The sequence below is a fragment of the Poecile atricapillus genome, chromosome 5 (genome assembly GCF_030490865.1).
Source record: "Poecile atricapillus isolate bPoeAtr1 chromosome 5, bPoeAtr1.hap1, whole genome shotgun sequence".
In the NCBI taxonomy this organism is placed as follows: Eukaryota; Metazoa; Chordata; class Aves; order Passeriformes; family Paridae; genus Poecile; species Poecile atricapillus.
The window spans coordinates 35,777,399-35,799,764 of record NC_081253.1 but is presented as its reverse complement, the minus strand read 5'-3'; the positions used below and the strand labels follow the sequence as shown (position 1 = coordinate 35,799,764).

The 22,366-nt window shown below is 51.0% G+C and overlaps 1 protein-coding gene across 1 annotated transcript; it reads left to right on the top strand.

Annotated features, from left to right (window-relative positions):
• Positions 1–155: 155 nt before the first annotated feature.
• On the top strand, positions 156–22,276 carry RAMP1 (receptor activity modifying protein 1). Its single transcript, XM_058839884.1, has 3 exons — positions 156–438; positions 13,868–14,006; positions 21,354–22,276. The coding sequence occupies exons 1-3, from the start codon at positions 399–401 to the stop codon at positions 21,607–21,609; spliced, it is 435 nt and encodes a 144-aa protein (XP_058695867.1). The 5' UTR covers positions 156–398; the 3' UTR covers positions 21,610–22,276.
• The last annotated feature ends 90 nt before the right edge of the window (positions 22,277–22,366 follow it).

The following is a 22,366-nucleotide window of genomic DNA, read 5'->3' as shown; positions in this document are numbered from 1 at the left end:
ACAGAGGACACCGCAAAACATTTCTCCTTTAAATCGCGTTCCATGTGTATGGAAACACATGAAACATGAAAGGGGAAAGGCAGGGTTTTTTAGCTAGGGAGAATCCCCTCGGTGGGTGTGGGAGCGGGGATGAGGAAAGCGCGTGAGGACGCAGGACGGCTCCGCGCTTTCCTTCGGAGCTCTTTGCTCCCTTTGCCGCAGCTCTGGGCTGCGAGGGGGAGAGGGCGATAAGGAGAGCCCGGGCTCCATCCCAGGGGAGCGGCTCCCCCTCGTTCCCCCCGCGCTGCCGCCGGGAGAGCGGGGCGGGAGCGGGGCCGGGCCCGCCCCTCCCCTCTGGCAGCGCCGCGGGCGCGGAGCCCGCCCGGCCCCGCGAGCGGAGCCGCTCCTGCCGCGGGGCCATGGCCCTGCTCCCCCGGCGCTTCCTCTGCTTCGTGCTGGGTAAGTGCGGCCGCCGCGACACAACTTCCCCGGAGCCGCTGGGGCTGCGGGCGAGGCTCCCCGGGATTCCCCTGGCTGCGGGCGTGCAGCCCCGGCCGCCTCCTCCGCGCTTTCTCCGCGCTCCCTGAAGCCCGGCGAGGCTCCAGCCTGCCTTCGCTGGCGGCACAGCAGTAGGGAATCAAAAGGAGAAATTATTCCAGGGCGCTGGGACGTAGCAAAACATTGCGCTGGGCTTCGGGAGCAGTGAGGCGGGGATGCCGCGGGACACAGGCTGCTTTGGGGGGGATTCCCTGCTTGCGAGATGGACCGAGGCGGCTTCTGCCCGCTGTCCGTGCCTTTTGTTGCAAATGTTTAATTATTGCCTTTGGAGTCTGGCTTCCCATTCCTAAACCGCAGGGAAGAGGAGGCAGCCAGAAGTGCCCCTTGAAGGAGCTGAGGTTGGATGTTCTGGGGTTTGCGGGTGATGGGGTTGGAAATGCTTGCGGTGCGTGGTTGTTTCCGTGGGATGCAGCGTGGCTCGGTTTCTTTGCTGCTCCTGGCATTTCAGTGCAACAGGTAGAGATTGGTGCCGTGCTTGTCACCTGTGTGGCCACAGCAAAAGCTCTGAGGGATGTTGGTGCTGTGTAAAAGTATGTTTATTTAAGGTACTCCAAAGGGAAACGGCGCACCCTCATCCTTACGCTGATCTTCCACAGAATCAAAGCGCTCCTTGAGGCAGCACAAATTTCTCCTTCTTTCCCTTCCTTTTCCTGTGCTGGTTTTCTCCTCCAAGCCCTGGTGAATAATGCATTGAGCCGTGCTGCACGTAATGAGCTTATCTGTACCATGTAATTAACTATTTACTGCTCCTCAGCTGTGCAGGGGTAGCCTGTGCCCTTGGACGAGGTGCATTCCCCTGCTGGGTTGCAGGGAAAGGCTGCACGTTCCTGGCTGCAGAACCCTGTGCAGGGAGCACTAACTCCTGCTAGGATTTCTCTCTGCTCTGCTTTCCCAGCCCCTGTCTCCTCTTCCTGACTCTCCCTTCTCTTGGCTGGGGAGCTTTAACTTTTAAAAGTACTCCAGGCTGCTCCTTTCCATCTCCAGTGGGCTCGGAAGCAGCAGGATGCTGCCTCTTGTGTGAACCCGGTGACCAGTGGCAGCTAATCTTGGTGCTGTGGATGTGTTTTCCAGTACATTCTCCTCCTGGGATTTTTTATTTTGCGCACATTTAACGATAAGACCCACCCTTTTTACACCTTTCTGCTTTTACAGCTCGGTCTGCGCTGAAATTGCAAGTGGCAGCTGAGTGCCCAGAAATCACGGTGATTTGCACCAATGCTGGTGTTTTAAATCGAGAATTATTTTTTTTTAAAAGGGAAGGCTCTGAAAGAAAAGCCTTTCTCTTACAGCTCGAGTTTTAAGTAGCTTCACCACTGGCTACAGACTTTAAAAAGTGGTGGCAGTCAGAGAATCAGCCATCCTAAAAACCCCAGTCTCATTCAGCGGGCCAGGGATCCAGTGTAACCACTTCCATGAAGGTAAAATGTGGCTTTTTCGGGGTTTTGACTGCATCTCACTGCAGAGGCTGCTCAGGGAGGAGGGGATGAGCCAGGCTCTTGCTGTTACTGGGGCATGATGATTGGCACCACACACAGCTCTGTGCTGTATTTTGGTGTTTGAGGGCAGTGCTGGGCTGCTTGGATTTCTTCTGGGTGTACATAACTATTACTGTGAGAGGTAGGAGGCAATTACAAATAAGGTTGGTAAAACATTGATATCTTCTTGATTCCCTGCATCTTCTGTCTGTGCTGTACAGCCCTGGGTTTGCACAGTCTACAGAAAATGATGCTTTCTTAAAACTTCTGGGCACTGTTTATGACCTATCCTGGAGAACAGGAATTAAAGTCTTCTCTCAGCCCAAAGCACACTTGGTAATGCCTGCCTGATTACTGATTGCAATTTGAGTGCCTCCTTTATAAAAATCTAAAGCTCCCTTTAAAGTCAAATTTAAGGCTGCTGCCCCTCTCAGAAAATCCTCCTCAATATTTAGAGAGTGCCCTGTTAGAAATCCCTGACAATAAAGTAAAACATTGCTCCTCCCTTTCAGAGCATCTCTGGCATGGAGAGGACTCAGAACTTCCTGTGCATCAAAAGAAAAGCGTGTGGATAGGGACAAAAAAATTGCCTCCACCCTGTAATTTCTTGTACTGCTCCCATAGGTGCCAATGGTTTTCCTGCAGAAATCGGTGGTTTTCCTGCAGAAACCGGTGGTTTTCCTGCAGAAACCAGTGGTGTTCCTACAGAAACCAGTGGTGTTCCTACAGAAACTGGTGGCACAGGGATTTGAAGGCTGTGTGATCAGGTCAGGAAGCCTCGTGGCTTTGAGAAGTAGGATTGCATTTTTTAACTCCAAAACGATGCTGAATTTAAGAGCCAGCACCGTAACCTCCTGTAATGAAATTACAAATGCCATGACCTGGATGGAATGAAATGAGAGGCCTCCTGATGGCTAAAGATGGGATTGGCATCTTTCACGTTTCCACAGGGCTGGAAGTCGACACTGGGGTTATGGCAGAGTTGAGGGAGGTCTTGGAAAGCTGTGGGTGGGAAGCCAGAGTTTCTGCTCTGCTCTGGGAAGTTTGTTCTGCCTCCCTGACTGGATGCAGAGTCTGGCTCTGTCATTTTTTGGGGCAGGTTTGGGCCTAAAAACATCCTTGTGGTCAGAGCCCTTCCCAGCACAGACACCAAGCAAGGACTGAAAACACCACTGGGTTGGAGCAAGAGGAGCATTAAAAGCCCATTAGAGGGGAAATGCAGCGTTTCAGCTCACTCAGATAGCTCAATGCCTTTTTCTCCTCTAAAATATTGCCATGGCTGGGGTTTGCCAGGTCAGTTCCTGCTGTGGGTGGGTGATTATCAGGGAATCTTGGTCCCTGTCTGCCTCTGTGCTGCTTCTAATCACCAAACCCACTAATGAAGCTGCTTCATGGTTTCAGTCCCTTGTCTTTGTGCTTCTACAGCATGAGCTTTTGGGGGTCTGAAAACACATCCTGACACCTCAGAGAAGCACCCCAGTGGGGAGGCAGGCATCAGCCTGAGTGAGAACCCCCAGATTTCAGGCAAGGGTGATCCCCTGGGCTTCTCTGTATCCTTCAGGTAAGGTTTGCTGGGAAAGCAGCAGCGCTGTGTGGGTGAGCTGCGGAGAGGTGCAAAATCTCTGTGTGCTCTTCAGCTGGAAGGGAGGAAAACCACATCAAGAAGTCCCTGTTGAAAAGGAAAACAAATTATTCTGGTGATTCCTGGGCTGCTCACATGGTTCAGCAGCAGATTTTAGTCTGGAAACTGTGTTGAAAACATTTAGGGAAGCTGCTGTTGTGTGCAGCCTGTGATGGGTGCACCAACGTGGCAGTGAGGTTATTTTGGTTTTCTCCCAAACAAATTTTTAAATTTATTCATTATGTGTTTCCTCATGGGAAGCCTGTTAGAGTGCCCAGGCAGTGACTTTTTTTATCTTGAAGGTAATTCAGTAAAATGTTTGCTAGTCCCATGTAGCAGAAAATCTGTGTTTAACACACGTTGGAACCTGAACCAGCAGGATCACAGTGTGTTGTCTCCAAACCAATGCCAAGCACTTTTAACCTTGGTGTTGTTTTTCCCTGTTCTTATTTTAGCCTCAATCAACTGAAATAGCTGAAGGAAAAAATAATCCCGGGGGTGGAAGGAGAGTACATTTGCCTTTAGCACATTCCTGAGATCTGGAGTGTGGTGGCTGCTCGTTTCTCCCTGGCTGTGTGCACCAGGACCAGCCTGGCTTTGAGACCCAGCAGACATCTGTGGCATCCAGTGCTTTGTTGATGTTTTAAAAATAACTCTAAACCCGGCTCTAACATTGGATTAAGGTGTTGGGATGACAATGCTGGACACCCCAGTCCTCCCTGGGAAGGCAGGAGGGATGTGGCTGGTTCCCTTCAGCCCCTGGATTTGGGCTGCACAGATCCAGTGGGGATCCCTCCTTTCTTCCACCCCGCTCTTGCAAGCAGGGATTTGATTTGATTTGATGGTGGCCACAGCCAGAGATGATTTGGATTCAGGCTGGGCAAAGTCAGGGCTGTACAGACATTGCCAGTGCCTGATTAAAACCTGTGGTTTTCCTCCATTAATTCAGTCAAGAAGAACTATTTTCCAAAAGACCCCTGCTATTCATCAAGGATATAATTATCTTTATAACTAACAGCTTGTGGCAGATTTTTCCCTCCCCTTATGTGCAGTCAGACAGCAGTTAGATTTCAGCATGCCTGGTTTTTTATTTCTTTTCTCCTTCCTCCCTTCTCAGCTGCTTTTGATTTTATTTTACCTACGGAGTGAATTTTGATGGGTAAATAAAAGTATTTTTCATTCTGTTCTCTGCAGAATCAAGTCTAGGGACATGTAGGTGCCATTCCTGGAAATGTGCTTGGTGACCTCTGAGGGATAACAATGTGTAGTGGCCATACCATAACTTGTGCTGACTGAGGTGAGGAGAGAAAGACCCTCATCCAATTCCTTGGAGCAGCCAATTTCAGTGTGTTTAGTAGTTAATATTATTTAACAGCAATGCTTTATGGCAAAAAGTCAACCCCTTGTGACCCAGCTAAGCAGGACTGCCTTTCACTGGGCTACACAGTACAAACCCTTGGTTTGCATTTTCATTTTAATCTCATATTCTGCATCTTACAGGAGCTGTTACATGGAATCTTGTATGGGTTGGAATGGTGTTAAATTATCTTTCCTTTGGGGATGGATTGGCTGTTTAGGTGCTTCATGAAATACTGGATTTGAATAACACAGTCCAGTGGTACCTCTGAGCCCCCAAAAGCCCCCAGACAGGCTTTGCTTTCAGGCAGCCAGCTCCTACCTCAAATTTCAACTAATAATTCCCTGGCAGCTATTTTTAGGCAGTTTATTTTGTGCCCTCTTGTAATGCTTGGAGTAGCTATAGAATGACAACAAAACCTCAAGTATCCCCAACCCAGCAAAAAGTAAATGCCTACAAATCATCCAAGTACCAGCTTGAGGGATAAATCACTTCCTTCCTTTGCAGACACAACAGGATGCTGAATTTAAAACCTGGGAGATCCTTTTGGGTTTCATGATGATGTTCAGCTGTCTGCAAAATACCTCATTAATGCTGGTGGGGGAAAAAAAAGCAGCTTTCTCTTTATTTTGCTTAGTGTAATAAAATGAAGGGAATAACCCTTCCAGGAGCAGGGATGAAGTCCCTGCTACACTGAGTTAATAAATCTGATTACAGGCCTTTAGGTTGTGGGTGCACTTCCCCTTAATATGAAAAAGTGGCTTTTGGGATGGGCTCCAGAGGGCTCTCAGGGCCACCACATCTTGTGCCACATTCCCTAAGAGGTGAAAACTTTTGGCCCCTTTGGAAGCTCTCCACACAACCAGGTCCCTAACAGGGGCCTGTCCCCAGCTTGGCTGAGCAGGGAGTGACTTTCTCTGCCAGCTGTGGATCCAGTGTCCCGTCTCCCAAGCCAGCAGGATGTACTTCAGCTCCCTCCTGCCACCATGGGCTGTATCCTAACCCTGCCTCTTTCCATTTTAAGTTCTTCCCCTTCCATGAGACTTGAAATGGTAACTTCTCTAAAGGATAATAAAAAACGTTTTTACAAATATGTTAATGGTAAAAGGAGGGGTAAGAGCCACCCTTGTTCTCTATTAGATGCAGGAGGGAACTTAGTAACTGCAGATGAGGAGAAGGCAGAGGTGCTTAACACCTTCTTTTCCTCAATCTTTAGTGGCAAGCGGCTTGTCCTCAGGACAGCTGTCCTCTTGGGTTGGTAGATGGTGTCAGGGAGCAGGATGGTCCCGCTGTTGTCCAGGAGGAGGCAGTCAGAGAACTGCTGAGCCACTTGGATGTTCATAAATCTATGGGGCAGATGGGATCCAGCCAGGGTGATGAGGGAGCTGGCAGGTGAGCTGGCAAAACCACTCTCCATCATTTACCAACAGTCCTGGCTCACTGGTGAGGTTCCAGATGACTGGAAACTGGCCAATGTGACAGCCATTCACAAAAAGGGTGGGAAGGAGGATCCTGGTGATTACAGGCCAGTCAGCCTGAGCTCAGTACCTGATAAGATAATGGAGCAGTTTATGCTGAGTGTCATCACACAGCATTCACAGGATGGCCAGGGTATCAGACCCAGCCAGTGTGGGTTCAGGAGGGATAGGTCTTGTTTTATGACCAGGTGACCTGCCTAGTGGATGCAGGAAAGGCTGTGGATGTTGTGTACCTGGACTTCAGCAAGGTCTTTGGCTCTGTCTCCCGCAGCATTCCCTGGAAAAGCTGCAGCCCAGGCTTGGACAGGAGCACTCTTTGCTGGGTTAGGAACAGTCTGGATGGCTGGGCCCAGAGAGTGCTGGTGAACGGTGCTGCATCCAGCTGAGGGCCAGTGAGCAGTGGTGTCCCTCAGGGGTCTGTGCTGGGTCCTGTTGTGTTCAATATCTTTACTGATGACATGGATGAGGGGATTGAGTCCACCACCAGTAAATTTGCAATGACACCAAGCTGGGAGCGTGTATTGATCTGTTGGAGGGTAGAAGGGCTCTGCAGAGAGACCTGGAACTGTTGGATGGGTGGGCAGAGTCCACTAAGATGAAGTTTAGCAAATCCAAGTGCTGAGTCCTGCATTTTGGCCACAATAACCCCCTGCAATGCTCCAGGCTGGGGACGGTGTGGCTGGTCAGTGCCCAGGCAGAAAGGGACCTGGGGGTGCTGGTGACAGCAGCTGAACACGAGCCAGCAGCGTGCCCTGGTGGTCAAGATGGCCAGTGGCCCCTGGCCTGGATGAGGAATAGTGTGGCCAGCAGGAGCAGGGAGGTCATTCTTCCCCTGTGCTCGGCACTGGTGAGGCCACACCTTGAGTGCTTTGTCCAGTTCTGATCCCTCACTTTGGGAAGGACGTTGAGATGTTTGAGCACGTCCAGAGGAGGCAACGAGGCTGGGAACACAAACCCTGTGAGGAACAGCTGAGGGAGCTGGGGTTGTTTATCCTGGAGACAAGGAGACTCAGAGCTGTTCTTACCACTCCCTGAAAGGTGGCTGTGGGCAGGTGGGCTTGGTCTCTTTCTCCAGGCAGCAGCTGACAGAAGCAGAGGACACAGTCTCAAGCTGTGCCAAGGGAAATATAGGTTGAATATCAGGAAAGAGTTTTCACAGAAAGAGTGATAAAGCACTGGCATGGTCTGCCTGGGGACGTGGTGGAGTCACCATCCCTGGGTGTGTTTAAATAAGGACTGTATTTGGCACTCGGTGCCATGGTTTAGTTGAGGTGTTGGGGCATGGACTGGACTCGATGATCTCGAAGGTCTCTTCCAGCCTTGCGATTCTGTGAATTCTGTGAATCTTCCCTCTCTCAGCTTGAGTGACTTCTCCCCCATCCCAGTTTCCTCAAGTCCTTTTGTGGCAGTGAAGCTGTCAGACAGAATTTGGGATGAGATTTCCATTTGCAGAGCTCCCAGGGGAGCTCCAGCAGGGCTCTGTCCCTGTGTCCATGACGTGCTTGGACTGCTCTGTTCAAGCAGGAGCTGTGTGGTTTCTTCTGCTGCTCCATCTGCAGCCCCCTGAAGCAGAGGGCAGGCAGGGAGGGGGGATCCTCCTCCTCTTCTCCCAAGTGAGCATTGGCAGCCTGTCCAAGACCTCCTGGGATCAGCCTTCCCAGTGCTTGGAGATGGGCAGATCTCCCCCCCACCTCCCAGCATCTGCTCTGCCTCCAAAATCCTCACTGTGCCACGATTCAGTGGCGTGTTGGAAAATCCCCACTCCATTTCAGCACATAAAAGCCCTCAGATCCCGTGAATTCCCTTTTAATTTACATCCTGAGTGCTGTGCTGGGAGAGAGTCCTGCAGATTAAGGGACAGTGCCACAACAGTGGCAGGGGAGGCAGAAGCTCCCTGGTTTGGTGACCTGAGGATGCTCCTGAAGCATCCACAAACAGATTTGGGATGGGATGATCTCTGTCTCCCCCATGTTCACCTGCAGGGCTCAGACCTCTCCATCCATCTCCATTCCCAAGCTGCTGCACAGCTCCTGGAGCTGCTGCTGGATCCCAGCCCCCATCCTGAGCCAGCCAGGCAGGGAGGAGAGACTTGAAAAATCCATTCCCTGTGCAAATCCTGGACGGAAATAGCCCTGCCCGGGCTCGGAGGTTTTAGCTGACTGTGGGGGCACAGCCCAGGCTGGCAGCAAGGGGAGCAGATGGCTCCTGAGGAAGGCACAGTGCTGGGCTGGTCACCCTGCTGCCCCCAACCCCCACATCTGCAGCTTTCTGTCCAAAAAAAGCATTCCAGCTAAACACCAGCTTAGATTTTTCCACCAAAAAAGAAAACCGAGGGCTGTTTGCCAGCTCTGAAGCCCCTGCTGAGCTGGTGCCTGCCTCGGTGGAAGATGTTCTTAAACAGAGGGTAGAAGACCCTTCCCAGGCTTCTACAGATGCTGGAAGGGCAATTTTTTCCATTTTTGTGGTTGCAAACTGGGATGCTTTTCACACTCATCTTCTTCCTCTGGCCCCGTGTCCTTTCCTCACCACCCTGTGAGTGTTTTATTCTGCAGCCAAATCCAGACCATGAGGCTCCTTCTCAATAAAACAGCAAAACCACCACCTTGAAGAGGAGAGGAAAACAGCCTGTTTCCATCTGGGGCTTGTTGGGAGCACTAATCATTTCACAGGGGAGGTCTGAGAATTTGGGAGAAGCCCAAGGGAAGATACTGGGGTGTTTGTTCTCCGAGCCCAGAGCTTTGCTGGTGCCACATGTGCCAGTGCCAGCCTTGCTGTGAGTGTCACTTGGCAATTATCTGCCAACTTTGGGATTCAGCTTTTGGATTAATATCTGCCTATTTCCTGCTCTTTGCTAGGAAGTCCTGAACTGTTTCCCCCAAAAAAACCTGACAGTCTGGCTGGATGGTGAATTCTCTGCTTGTGTCATCAAATCATTCCATCATTCACCCAGCACCATCAGGGGTACTTGCAGAAATGCCTGGGAAATGGGAAAACCCCGTGCTGTGTCAGTCTGAAATTCCCAGATCTGTTCTCAGGCTCTGCAGTCCTCCCTGCCTCTGCTTCCCTTTGGGGTTGGTTGCACATCCCTGCAAGGCAAGCCCAGGAATTCCTGCAATTCCTGGAACACAGGAGAAAAAGCAAGACCAAGGAGTTGGGCAGGGGGAGATGTGAAGGATGTTTCTTGTAGGGAAAGCTCAGGGGTTTTTGCTGGTGAAGCACAAATGTGTGGGCTCACAGAGGGGTCCCCAAAGCTGTTTCTGGAGGGGTGGCCCTGAGCTCTTGGTCCAGGCTCCAACTCTGAGAAGTGCAGTGTAGGAAGGTCTGGTTGGCTTCCCTCTCCCTGAAATTTTTGTAACAATTCAGGACCAACACTGCTTTTCTGCTGAAATAAATGTGTGACAGGCTTTTTGCAGCTAACCCTCAGTAAGCTGAGTCCTGGGGGATGCTTGCTGGGACTCTCCAGGACATCAATCCCAGGGCAATCATGAGGATCTGGGATTCCTGCAAAAGCCATCCCTCCAATCACCTCCTCACCACTGCTCTCCAGGTGTTTCCTGTGAGGAGGCAAACGAAGGGTCCTTAATATTGCATTTTTTAACAGGCAATCAGGGATTCTCTCAGCAGGGAAGGTTGTTCATCAACAATTCTCGTGATAGGAGAAGAGGGAATGGCTTCCCACTGCCATGGGAAGGGTTAGATGGGATATTGGGAAGGAATTGTTCCCTGTGAGGGTGGTGAGGCCCTGGCACAGGGTGCCCAGAGAAGCTGTGGCTGCCCCTGGATCCCTGGAAGTGTCCAAGGCCAGGCTGGACAGGGTTTGAAGCAGCCTGGGACAGTGGAAGGTGTCCCTGCCCATGGCAGGGGGTGGAATGAGATGGGCTTTATGGTCCTTTCTGACCCAAATTCAGGATTCTATGATTCTCTGTGTCCATGTGGCATCTACAGACCAAGCTGGGCTTTGGAGGTACTGTATGGCTCCAGTGGGATGCTCCCAGAGGAGCACTGCATTCCTGCAGCTCTCAGTACCATTTTTCCTGAGGGAATGGCAGTGGCAGGGGGCCCATGAGAAGGGAGCTCTTTGGAGGCAGCTCAGCCTTGGTACAGTTGGGTTTTGGAGCTCAGTTATTCAGCAGCTCCTTGCAGCTTTCACAGATGGATGCTGCTGAGTACAGAGCCGTGACTGCTCTGGAGCTCAGTTATTTACAGCTCACTGCAGCTGACTTACACCATCTCCATCAGCAGGGCTGAGGGCAGAAGGAAAACCTTCTGGAATGAGAGCCAGGAGATACAAAAATCCCTCCCTGTTTTTTTGCACCCCCTTGTTGTTACAAATCCTGAGCCTGTCCCAGTCTGTCCCCCAGTGGGGCTAGGGGAAAATCTGTGAAGCAGTAGGGATCTGTGGGGTGAGCTGGGAACCATGTGGAAACATTGTAGGAGCTTCTCAGTTTGACCTTAAATTGTGCAATTGCAGCTGAAGTCAGTTCTCCTGGTCAGCTGGAAACAAAAGAGCTTTTTTACCTGGCTCCATCCTCACAGCACTGACACAACGGGCCCTGCTGGGCCTCACTGCTCTCGGGTGTGAAACAAAAGAGCCCTTCACCATGTCCAAAATCAAATGTCCTTGGAAAAGGTCACTGGCTGATGGCTCTGGTTTCCCCAGTCCCTGGGGCAAAGGGATTTGCAGAGCCCATGTGTAGGTGTGGGAGAGGCATCTTCCAGGAGCAGGTTCTGGTGGGGCAGAACAGCTCCTGAGGAGCTGCCAGGGGGGACAGCAAGGTGCTGCCTCTCAAGGACCTCTAGAGCTGCATCTTCAGAGCTGCTGTGAGCTTAAAGCTCCCCAGGGTTTGGTTTTCACTTGGTTTGGGTTGGGATTTTCTTTTAATAGTAGGGCTGATTTTTATGCTGGCTACCAGCCATCTGTGGCTTGCTGCTACTTTCAGCCAGGTTGTGGTTGCTTCCTCCCCATGGTTTATTCAGTACTTCTCCTCTCTTCGCTCAAGGTTAAGGTGTTTTCCTCCAGGTTCATTCTGCATAAACAGCTGTGTGGTCATCAGGAAGCATTTGGGCATCCCTAAGGATGGTTGTGGTACAGCTTGTCTCTGGGCTCATCCCAAATGAGAGTGGGGAGGAGCAAAGCCAGGCAAAATGCAGCCTGGCCGTGCTTGCTTAACTTTTCTTCTCTCTCTCTCTGCTTGAACTGCATCACTGCTGAATTTCCTCAAGTGGCTTCTCTTCCTCAATTTCTCTCTGTGCTTTGGATGTCTCACTCATTCCTTCCTGGCTCTGTTTCCTCCTGTGCTCCTCAATCCCCTTGGCTGCTCATTTATCTGCTTTTTAATCCCTTCTCTTCCCCTTGTCCTTTTGTTGTGCTCTGCTGCTCTGCACCTGACACATTCCCCAGGAGCATTTTCTCTGCGAGCTGCTTGTCCAGACAAGTGATGGCTGTGATATTTACAGGGCACTTGTCCTTCACAGTCCAGTGCATGGACGTCACCGAGCGGTGACCCCTGGGGTGGCTCCTGAGTGCTCGCTCAGCCGTGTCACTCCTTCACTTGACTCATCCAGATTGGAAGGGATGGCAAGGGGAGAAAAGCCTCGTGGCCATCAACCATCCCTGAGCCTGCCCAGACTGAGATTTGCAGTCCAGAAATAATTTACATTTGCCTTTCTTTTTCTTCATCTCCTTCATCTCCTTCTTCTTCTTCTTTTTTGTCTTCTTATTTTTAGTCATCTTTGTCATCTTCTTCTTCGTTGTCGTCTTTGTCTTCTTCTTCATTTTCTTCTTCTTCATCTTCTTTGTCGTCTTCATCATCTTCTTTGTCGTCTTCTTCCTCTTCTCCTTCGTCATTTTCGTTGTCTTCATCATCTTCTTCTTCTTCATCTTCTTCGTCTTCTTCATAATCTTTGTCGTCATCTTCATCTTCTTCATCTTCATCTTCTTCATCTTCATCTTCTTCATCTTCTTCTTTGTCCTCCTATTCTTAGTCATCTTCGACATCTTCTTCATCTTCATCTTCATCTTCTTCATCATCTTCTTTGTCATATTCTTTGTCTTCTTCTTCATCTTCTTCTTTGTCTTCCTCTTCTTAGTCTTCGTCTTCTTCGTCATTGTCTTCTTCATCATCATCTCTTCTTCATCTCCTTCTTCTCTTTCTTCTTCTTCTTTGTCGTCTTCTTCATTGTCTTCATCTTCTTCGTCTTCTTCATCTTCTTCTCTGTGCTTTCCCTCAGCATGTCAGGGATAAGCCAAGCTTATCCCTGGCTGAGATTGTGCCCCTGGCTGCTATCAGCTGGGCAGAGCTTGAGATTTTGATAAACTCAGTTTTATTATTGCAGCAATGAGGGTTTAATGCTCTTTAGCTTCCCTTGGCTCGGTAACTCCCATGATTTTATCTCAAGTCAGGCCAAAGTGGCTGCTGCTGTCAGAGGCAGCATGGGAGCCCTGCACCCATCCAGGAACATCAGCCAAGGCTCTGGGGGCCCTTCCCACCCAAATTCCCACCTGCCTTCCCACCCATTGCCATAGGATGCTGGTACCTAAGTGCTCCGAGGATTTTGGAGGCTGCAGAGGGATGGTGTCCCACGGTGATGTCTCTTGGCCACTAAATAAGCAGCTCAATCCTGTTGTGTTAAAAAAATCAGATAAAAATAAAGCACAGAGTTATTCACACGTAGCAAAAAATAGATCTGGTATGTGGTGCCTGGCTGCAGTGCACTCCAGGACCTGCAAAGGCACGAGCTGGCACTTGGGGACCAAGGGAAAGCTATTATTTATAGCCAGGCTCACTAAAACACTTCCCCAAAGGATTTTTTTCCCCTTCCCTTTGTAGCATCACTTTCCTTTCCCCTCACCAGCAGCATTGCACTGTTTGTGCATGAGGCTGTAAGCAGCACCTTACTCTTGCCTGTTCTTGGAGCAGTTACAGGGACACATTCCCAGGAGGGAATTCAGTCAGCAGCCAGGGATGGATTTGATGGATTTCCCTGTGTCTGTCCCTGCGCTCTGTCAGAGGTGGATATTTGTGCCCAATGCAGGGCATTTTTCAGGGGTCAACAGCAGGGTTCTCATTCCCCACCTTCCCCCACACCCTCATTTTTTAAGCCCAAAACCCGGACATTTGACATCCAAAGGCATTTTGGGCGATCAGCAGAGAACAAATCCACATCCTTATTAATTTACAAATTACCCGGCGTGTCTTGAAAAACTGATTTATCAGCGCCAGGCACTTGGGAGGGTGCAGGGCCCCAGGGGTGCGAGGAGGGAAATAAACCCGAGAAAAGGAGGTTTTGAAGAGCTGGGCTTGCTGTGGGGATCAGCTGTGCTTTGGCAGGTGAGGACAGGGGGCTGTGGTGCTGCTGTGACCCCAGCAGAGCCTGAGAGCCCTGGCCTGTGTTGCAGCCCAGCACTTCATCGCGGCCACGGCGTGCCAGGAGGCTGACTACGGCTGGATGATCCGGCACTACTGCCTCAAGCAGTTCCAGCTCAGCATGGAGGGCATCGGCCAGCGCCTCTGGTGCGACTGGGACGAGACCGTGGGGTAAGTGAGCTCCCTCTGCTCCTCCCTCTCGTCCTGCTCCCCGCTGGGATTTGGGGGTGAAAGGGTGTCGGTGCTGGGGTTTATTTCATGGGGGGAAACGCCCTGATTTCACTCTCTTGGCTGCTGCTGCTGCCCTGGCTCTGTCCCTGCTGGGTCCCTAAGGGGTTTCTCCTGCCTGGTCTCACATATGGAGGGAGGGCTTGGAGGGGGGAGCAGTGGGTGTTGTGTGCCCAGGCTTGGGTGAGGTTTTTGGCACTGTCTCCTGTGTGTGCTGGATGAGGTGGGTTGGGAGCTGCTGGAACAGCCAGGCCTGGGGGGTGTTGATGCTTGGCCAAACCCTGGTTGCTGCACCCAAGGGTGCATCATAGGGGTCACACTGTCCTGCCTAACCTCTTCATCAGTCATGTGGGTGATGGGGCTGAGGGTGACCACAGCACCTCAGATGACACCAAACCGGGAGGGGTGGGTGACACCAGAGGGTTGTGCTGCTGTCCACAGGGACCTTTGCAAGCTGGGAACCTCCTGAAGTTCTCCAAGGGGAAGGACAAAGTCCTGCACCTGAGGAGGGACAGGCCCAGACACCAGGATGTGAACCAGGAAGGGACCTGGGGGTTCTGGTGGGCACCAGCTTGAACATGCACCAGGAAAGTGTCCTGGTGGGAAAACATGGGCAGAAACTGAGGCATGGGAGGTCCCTTCTGGACACCAGGAATGAGTTTGCACTGTGAAGGCAGCTGAACACTGGCACAGATCTCCCAGGGGGGATGTGGAATCTCCATCCTTGGAGATACTAAACAGCTGAACATGGTCAGGAGCAACCAGCTGCAGATGGCCCTGCTTGAGCAGGGGTGTTTGGACAAGGTGAAGTGGATCTCCAGAGGATCTCCCAGCCTCAGCCATTCTGGGATTAAAGGGGTTTTCAAGGAGCCCAGCCTAGGCAGGGTTTGGAAGTCAGGGTGGTGGTCATTCTCCACCACACAGCAGTGGAGCTCCAGTAGGAGAAGACCATGACTCTGCCGCGTGCTGGACATTGATGGCTTAATGAAGAGGCAGGTTGGGATCCCCATCACGGGGGCTTCTGGTGTCTCACAGCTTGATGGACATATTTTCCATGAGATTTTTCATTTTTTTCTCTGCACTCTGGTTCTCCAGACAGTACAAAACACCCTAACTCAGCGTGAAAACCCCATAACCCACCAAGATATCCTCAAACCCTCACTGTGAGAAAATCCCAAACTGTCCCACAGGAGCTGCTGGCTCAGCCCCTGCTTCCAGAAGTTGTGTGTTGATTTTTCCAAGCAACTAGAGGGAGAGGCTGGAATGGTATGGCAGTGGCAGCCACCTGCTAAGCCTCCTGTTTGTAATCAGTGTCAGGGAAAGCCGTGATTTACGATGGGAGCAGTGAAGACGCAGCCTTGCTTCCCTGGTGGAATACTTGGGAGCATCTCTGTGGGGTAATAAGGAGGGTGGAGAGGGAAACCTGCTCAGTGCAACCCCATCAAGGAGAGCAGGGGTGTCACATATGGAGAATGTGCTGCTCTGCGGGGGTTTGTTGGATTTTTTGGGGGGGAGTTTCCTTTGGGTTTGGTTTTATTTTTATTGCAAACAGTGCTTTCTTTGGATCAGCTCTTTCCCATTTATAACCAGCAGAGCTGAATCCTTTGGTACCACCATGGTGTAAATATGCTGAGATGGTTTTGATTGAAGTTGAGAGACTGCTCAGGGGTGGCTGTGTGTTGGTGTGAGGGCTTGAGAGAGTAACTGCCCTCTTCCCCCCTTCAGCTGACTTTCCATGTTGTGCCTTTTCCCTGGGAAAATGAAGCAGCGGAACAAAAATGAGCTCATGTGACACCAGTGGGGATGGGGGTCAGCTGGAAACAGGGAGCAGATGGTGCTGTGTGCCATGAGTGTTTTGCAAAAAAATTAAGAGGTTTTTTGAGTTTTTTGTGATTTCCTGCTTCATGGCCCTTTCTTCTGTGTGAAATTAAAACCTACACACGTGTGTGTATCTATCTTTTGGTCAAAGATTGGACTCCAAGATCTTGGAGGTCTTTTCCAACCTTAATGATTTGATGATTGTTCTGTGATTCTTAGCATACTCTACTGGGTTTTCCTTCCCCTTGATCCATGGCGGAATGGAGGGGAAGAAAAGAGAGCTGAAAGTCTGGGAGGTTTGTGGTTTTGAGAAGCTTCATCTGGTGCTCAGAAATGCCCAGTGCTGCTGATGTTGTTCCAGCCCTCACCATCTTGTTCTTTAGCTCACATGCCCTGTTTGTCTCCTAAAAAGCTTCAGCTAAACTCGTTACGCTTGAGGCACTTGGAGGAAATGTTGATAAGCTTGTAGGATTTAATTTGATTGCCTGAATCCATTTGCTCCATGCAAACACATGGCTCAGGGTTATTTGAGAGATGACATTCCCCTCATCCTCTTATGCCCTTAGGACACTGGAAAAATTGGGTAGAAATAGTTCAGTTACTGCAATAAATCAGCTGCAAGGATATGGGGTTTGGGTGGGCTCAACATCTTGTTCCTTGGATATGTGTGGGAATCACCATCCCCTTTTTGGGGAGAGGGAAGATGTCCCAGCAGGAATGGGCAGGGGGTGGCAGAGCTGGCTGCTCCCCTCTGGCTCTAGGGGAAGGATGTTGTCTTCCTCCAGGTGCTAGACAAAGAAATGGAAATAAAGCACCTGCCTAGAGCCTGTTTTCTCCAGATCTTCCCCCAAACAAAGGTATTTTGATGCTTGAAACCTGTCTGGAACAAGAAATGTTGGGAGGTTTTATCTCTGTACCACCAGCAGCGTTGGTTTGGAGCTCCAATTTCCTGGATGCAGCATTTAGCAGGGAAATGCCCCTAAGCTCTGTCATTTCCTGCTCAATTGAGGATGGCACAGTGGGAACATCTGGATAAATGAATTGTCTCAGCAGAGTCTGTAATTGTGGGTCACTGGTCCTAGATATAGTTATAGGTGATCTCACCCTCAGAGGCATCAGCTGAGCTCTGGCAGCGCTGCTCCTGCTGTGTTGTGGTGTCACCAAGGGGCAGTGGGGAAGCAGGAGTGCTGGGTGAGGTGGGGTTGGGCCATGTGGAAAAGCACCGATGCTCTGGGAAGGTTTATCCAACCCCCTTGAGCTCTGCTGGCTTTCTTAGCGTTGCTTATTTAGGGAAAATGGGTGGATTTTGATATACAAGGTTTTTTTCATGGACTGAGAGAACTTGTGTGAGCTGTTACACACTTTGGCTGCCCTGGGATTCAAAAACCAGATTGGAGCTGCATCTTGGGCTCTTTGGTGTCGAGGGTTCCTCCACTCTGTTGGTGCTGGCCGAGCTGCTTTGGCCTGGAGTTCAGCTGTGCCCGATGAATTATCCCAAAGATCAGCTTGGCTATTTTGATTCCAGCTCCAGCTTCATCAGCGTGGTGGCTGAGCCAGGGGGATTAGCTGTGGTCTCCCTTGAGGCAGCTATTTCAGGGATGTGGAGGGGTCGGGCTGCCACTGCCCACCCACGAATGCGTCAGCAAGAGCTGATGACTTGGGGATATTTTTCCCGCTTGGTTTTGGCTGGAGGGCCGTGGCCAGGGAATGGATTTACAGGAGGGTTTGTGCACAGGGGGATGCTCACGGTGTCACAGCTGCTTGTGTCACTCCAGCCCAGCCAGGCATCTTCATCCCAAATATATCCACCCTGTGGCATTCCTGAAAATCCCCATGGAATGCTTTCCCCCGGCCGCCGCGGGCGTCCTGCGGGAAGGAGCTCAGCGGGGGGATCGTGCTGCTCTGACAGCTGCAGCCAGGGATGGAGCTGCTCTCCCAGCTGTCAGCACACTCACACTCTGTCTTCAGGTTATTTATCCATTACTTACAGAAAACAGATTGATCCATTCTCTTATTATCTTATTACCTACTTATTTATCTTCAGCTTGCCAGGTCCCTTCTGGATACCCCTTTAGCCTGGCTCCAGGTTCACCCTGCAGCCCTGCAGAGGAGGAAATCAATGTTTTCATTTGCAAAGCAAAAGAGAAGCCTCGTGGTGTTTTCTTTTTTCCCTTCTGAAGCAAGGAGTTCAGGGAGGATAGGAAACACCAGAATACTCTCAGTGAAAAGAGAGAGTTGCCAGTCCTGTGAACCCCAGGCCTAGTGCATCCACATCCAAGTGCTGTCAAGGAATAAATGCCAGAGCCCATTCCAGTCTTGGCTGCAGTGGTAAAAAAACCCAGAGGAATTTGTTGGGATTTATAGCAGTATAAGCATTCAGATGCCATCAAGCCCTAAATCATTCTTTGACTGCTTCCCACCAGTGGCCCAGCCCCATCCCCATCCTGCCTTCATCCCCACGCAGTCCATCCACAGCATCCTTTAAAACCAAACCATTTCCATGGTGACAGGGATAACAGTTCTAACTGCAGTTTGCACTGGGTAAGGAAAAAATACTCTGAAGCACAGCTGAGCTTTTCAGGGTCAGGTATCTGTCTCCTGGCAGTGGTGGGATTGTTTGGGAAAACTTGCCCTCTTCCCACTGCTATCCTAGAGCAGCTGCTTAATATTTTTGTGGAGGAGATGGAGGCTTACAAATGAACTGTGGGCTTGTCTGAAAGCAAAAAAATTGATTCCACATTTGCTCCAGGCGGAATGGAAGCTTGGAACAAAGTTTCTTAGGGAGGCCGTCCTGTTGAGTCAGGAGATGCAGGAAGGACACCTAACTTCCTCAATTTCCTGGAGTGGAGTCTGGCTGGATCCAGGGGTTTACTACATAGCATAGGTAGTTATATATATTGCCCTATTTATTGAAACACTATTGAAGCAAAGCTGCTAAAATGAGCAGAATAATTATTGAGTAAAGATTGATGTAACCCATGTGGGCAAATCGTGACCCCCCTGCTTCATCCATCCATGAGAACTTTCACAAGTAGGGTAAAGTTCAAGCCCCACTTAGGCAGAGCATTCTGCTCCAACCCTCTCTCCAAAGAGTTTTAACTCTGTGACTGAGGATCATCTTTTCAGCCCCCAGAGCTTGGCTCAGCTTTGCCCTGCAGAGCATGGTGGGGTGTGTGGGGGGACGTGGCTTTCTGGGGCTGGGCTGTGGGATGGCAAGAATAGGGTAGAGCTGAGCAGGAAAACAGCCCCCACTCCCTGAGGTATTTCACCACCAGCCCAAGCTGAATTCCCGGTGGGACCAGGCTGGCTTGGTGCTATCACAATAATGTGGCCCTGCTCATGAGAGGAGAACCAGATGGGATGAATGTTCACCACGGCTGGGGTGGGGAAGAGCACACTCAGGCCCAGATATCCACACTGCTGCTCTCCAGAGGGATCCTGATCTCTGACAGGACATCCTGGATCTGATGGCTAACCCTGCTTATCCCTTCCCAGCCAATGGATCCTGTTGGTATCCTGCTGTGGTAGCTGCCATTGTGTCAGGAGAAGCTCCCCAATGCCCTGCGACAGGGTGCATTTGGGATGGACAGCAGATGATGGAGTCTCACAGGGCCATTTGGGGGGTCTGTGAGATAAAGTGGAAGAAATGGGAGCACTTGGCCATAGCTGAGAGCTCAGCTTTGCTTTCAGCTGGAAATTTGCTTTCAGATAGAAGTGCAGTGGTCAGGAGTGCTCTGTGTAAGCGAAGGGCAGAAATCAGCTCTCGAAGAGCACCCAGCCTTGAGCTCAGCAGCCCTCGGTGTCACTTCTGCACTTGGACCTATCCCTGAGAAGAGTTTCTTTTCCCTCTGAGACCCTCCCATTCATGTGACCTCCCTCCAGTCATAGCCCCATGGGCTCCTCCTTGTCCCCCCACACTGCTGGTGGGGCTGTGGCTGCCCAGCTCCTCTTCTCAGATCCATCTTGACGTCCAGAGGTGGCTGAGAGCTGGAATACGGCTGCTGCTTCCCCAGAAAGGGCAGTGACAGTTCATCCTTTCATTTGCTGGCACCATTGGGCTTTGGTTCCTTGCATGTCTTCACATACAGTGATGGGAGCAGTGATTTATCCCCATGGAAGCGCAGTTGGAGCCAGGGAAGGGCTAAGCCAGCTGCTCTATGGCCCTTCAGCTTTAAAAATAGCTTTTGTTCGCCTGTTAACACTTTCCCTCTGGTTCCTGAAGATGCTGCAGCTCCCGAGATCTCCTAAGGATGCTGATGAATGGGAAATGGTAATTTTGCACATTGGGATGCTGGGCAGAAGCTGCTTTTAGCAGCTGCAGACCCCGTTAATTGAATCTCTGGCTGTGTGGGCACAGCCTGTCCCAAAACCCCAAACCCCAGCTGAGGAGCTGCGCAGGGGCTGTGGCGAAGTGGCCGGGAAGCTGCTTCGAAAATATTTCTTCCCCCAGGCAAGTTTTTAATTGGAGAGCTGGGGTTTGCTTTGCTTTGCTTCTCTAGGATTAGATGTGACTAATTGGGATGGGGGGAGTGGGAAATTGTATCTGAGTTTTTATGCACAGCCAGTTTTAAAGCAGGGAGTCTTGTCATTCCAGAGGATGGCCTGGCACAGGGACAGTGTCTCTGGCTCAGGGCTACTCCTGCTTTTCCAGGTCACAGAGAGGTGGGATGGGCTGTGGGCCTGCCCAGCTGCTTTCTATGCGACCTCCCCAGTTTTAGGCAAATTAAAGGAGATTTTTAAGTAGATTCAATGTACTTATTTCTGTCCCCCCTTTGGGCTGAACTCACACAAGCTCTGGAGGATGGTGCTCCGAAGGCAGGGTTGGGATGGGTTTCCTGAGGCTCTGCTTAAAATGTGGGTCTGGCCTGTATTTTCTAATAGCACCAGTTCAGCCAGGAAATTCTGCAAAAATTAGCACAAACCAAACAAACAGCCTCTAAATTAGCTTCTTGTTATTCCTGTAAATACTATTTCAGTTTTCATTTCCTTCTGTAAATTAAACCACCACCCCCACATCATTCTGTAAATAAAAATCACTTTTGGCTCTGGGTGAGCACTTTAAAGTTGCCATCAAAGTGGCAAAACCTGGTGGGAGTTTAAAAATACCCTCTTTTTACCTCTCTAGCTATGAACTCAAAACTCCATATATGTTTACAGGTTACATAAATTTGCAAAAAACCCATGATATATTTTTTATGGGGCTAGGTGTTTTTAGATGTAAACTCAAAAAACAGCTGAAGAAATTTAAGAACTCTAACAACAGCTGTAGTACAATCTCAAGTACACACCTCTGTAGTAGAATATAACATATTGTACAGGGAGGGATATATTGCCTTCATAGATATATGTTATAAATGATGTATTTTGTGGTTTGTATGCATTATATATATACAGTAGTTCATATAGCATGGGGGGAGGGTGGCGTGGCCGTGTCTGGGCGCTGGTGCCAGCCGCTGTCCCTGTGTTTTGCAGCACTTACGGGGAGCTGACGAACTGCACGGCTCTGATCGCCGAGAGGCTCGACTGCTACTGGCCCAACCGGCTGGTGGACGAATTCTTCGTGGCCGTGCACAAACAATACTTCAGGAACTGCTCCCCGTCGGGCCGGGCGCTGCACGACCCCCCGAACGGTGTCCTGTGTCCCTTCATCGTGCTGCCCGTCCTGGTCACCCTGCTGATGACAGCGCTCGTGGTGTGGAGGAGCAAACGCAGCGAGGGCATCGTGTAGGGCCGGGGCGGGCGGCTCTGCCCCGGGACGCGCCGGGTGTTTGGGAAGAGCCTGCCAGAGGAGCAGCACGGAGGGTACCGAGCTTCGGAGGCAGGGACAGCATCGCCACCGCTCCTCCTCCGCGGCTGTGCCCCGTGGTTTCCAAATCAATGGCATTTAAGCGATGGCTGTCGGGCAGAAGGCGCTGCCCGGGCAGCTCCGCTGGGCTCTGGGGAGCGCCGCTCAGCCCGGCACCGGCGCTGCCGAGCCCTGCTCCGCCTCTGCCAGCCGCTTCCCCCGGGATCCCCTGCCAAGCAGGAAAATTTTCAAGATCAAAAACAAAACAAACCCGAGGGGGTGTGGGGAGTTGAAATCCTGCCGGGCCTGCAGTGCCAGCGCGGCATCAACACACGTGCGGCCAGCGAGTCTGGGTGCGCCTCAACATCCTCGGCTTCCTCTCTGTCCGAGAAAGGATTACAACATCCTTGGGTTTCCCCACACGAGGAAAGGCATCTTCTCCCCCAGCCCCCTGCACAAGGCCGGGGTTTGCACGGGCTGGGCTTTACCTGGGAGCCGGGGAACCACGGGGGGAGGTCGGCGGTGGGAGCGGGTGGGGCCCTGGGGCTAACGAGGAACGGGAATAAGGTGCTTTTCCTACCTAAGTAAATAAATACATGAATAAACCAGGTGACTGTCTCGGTGAAGGCTGAGGTGGAACCTCCCCCTCAGTGCCCTCATTCTGTGATGGCAGAGAGCCCCCAGAGTGCTGCCCCTCTGC

What these genes read in the sequence shown, in the direction of transcription:
- RAMP1 (XM_058839884.1), top strand. Translation starts at nt 399, where the DNA reads ATGGCCCTGCTCCCCCGGCGCTTCCTCTGCTTCGTGCTGG. An exon ending in CTTCCTCTGCTTCGTGCTGG is followed by an intron (nt 439 to 13,867) that starts GTAAGTGCGGCC and finishes CCTGTGTTGCAG; the next exon opens with CCCAGCACTTCATCGCGGCC. An exon ending in GACTGGGACGAGACCGTGGG is followed by an intron (nt 14,007 to 21,353) that starts GTAAGTGAGCTC and finishes TGTGTTTTGCAG; the next exon opens with CACTTACGGGGAGCTGACGA.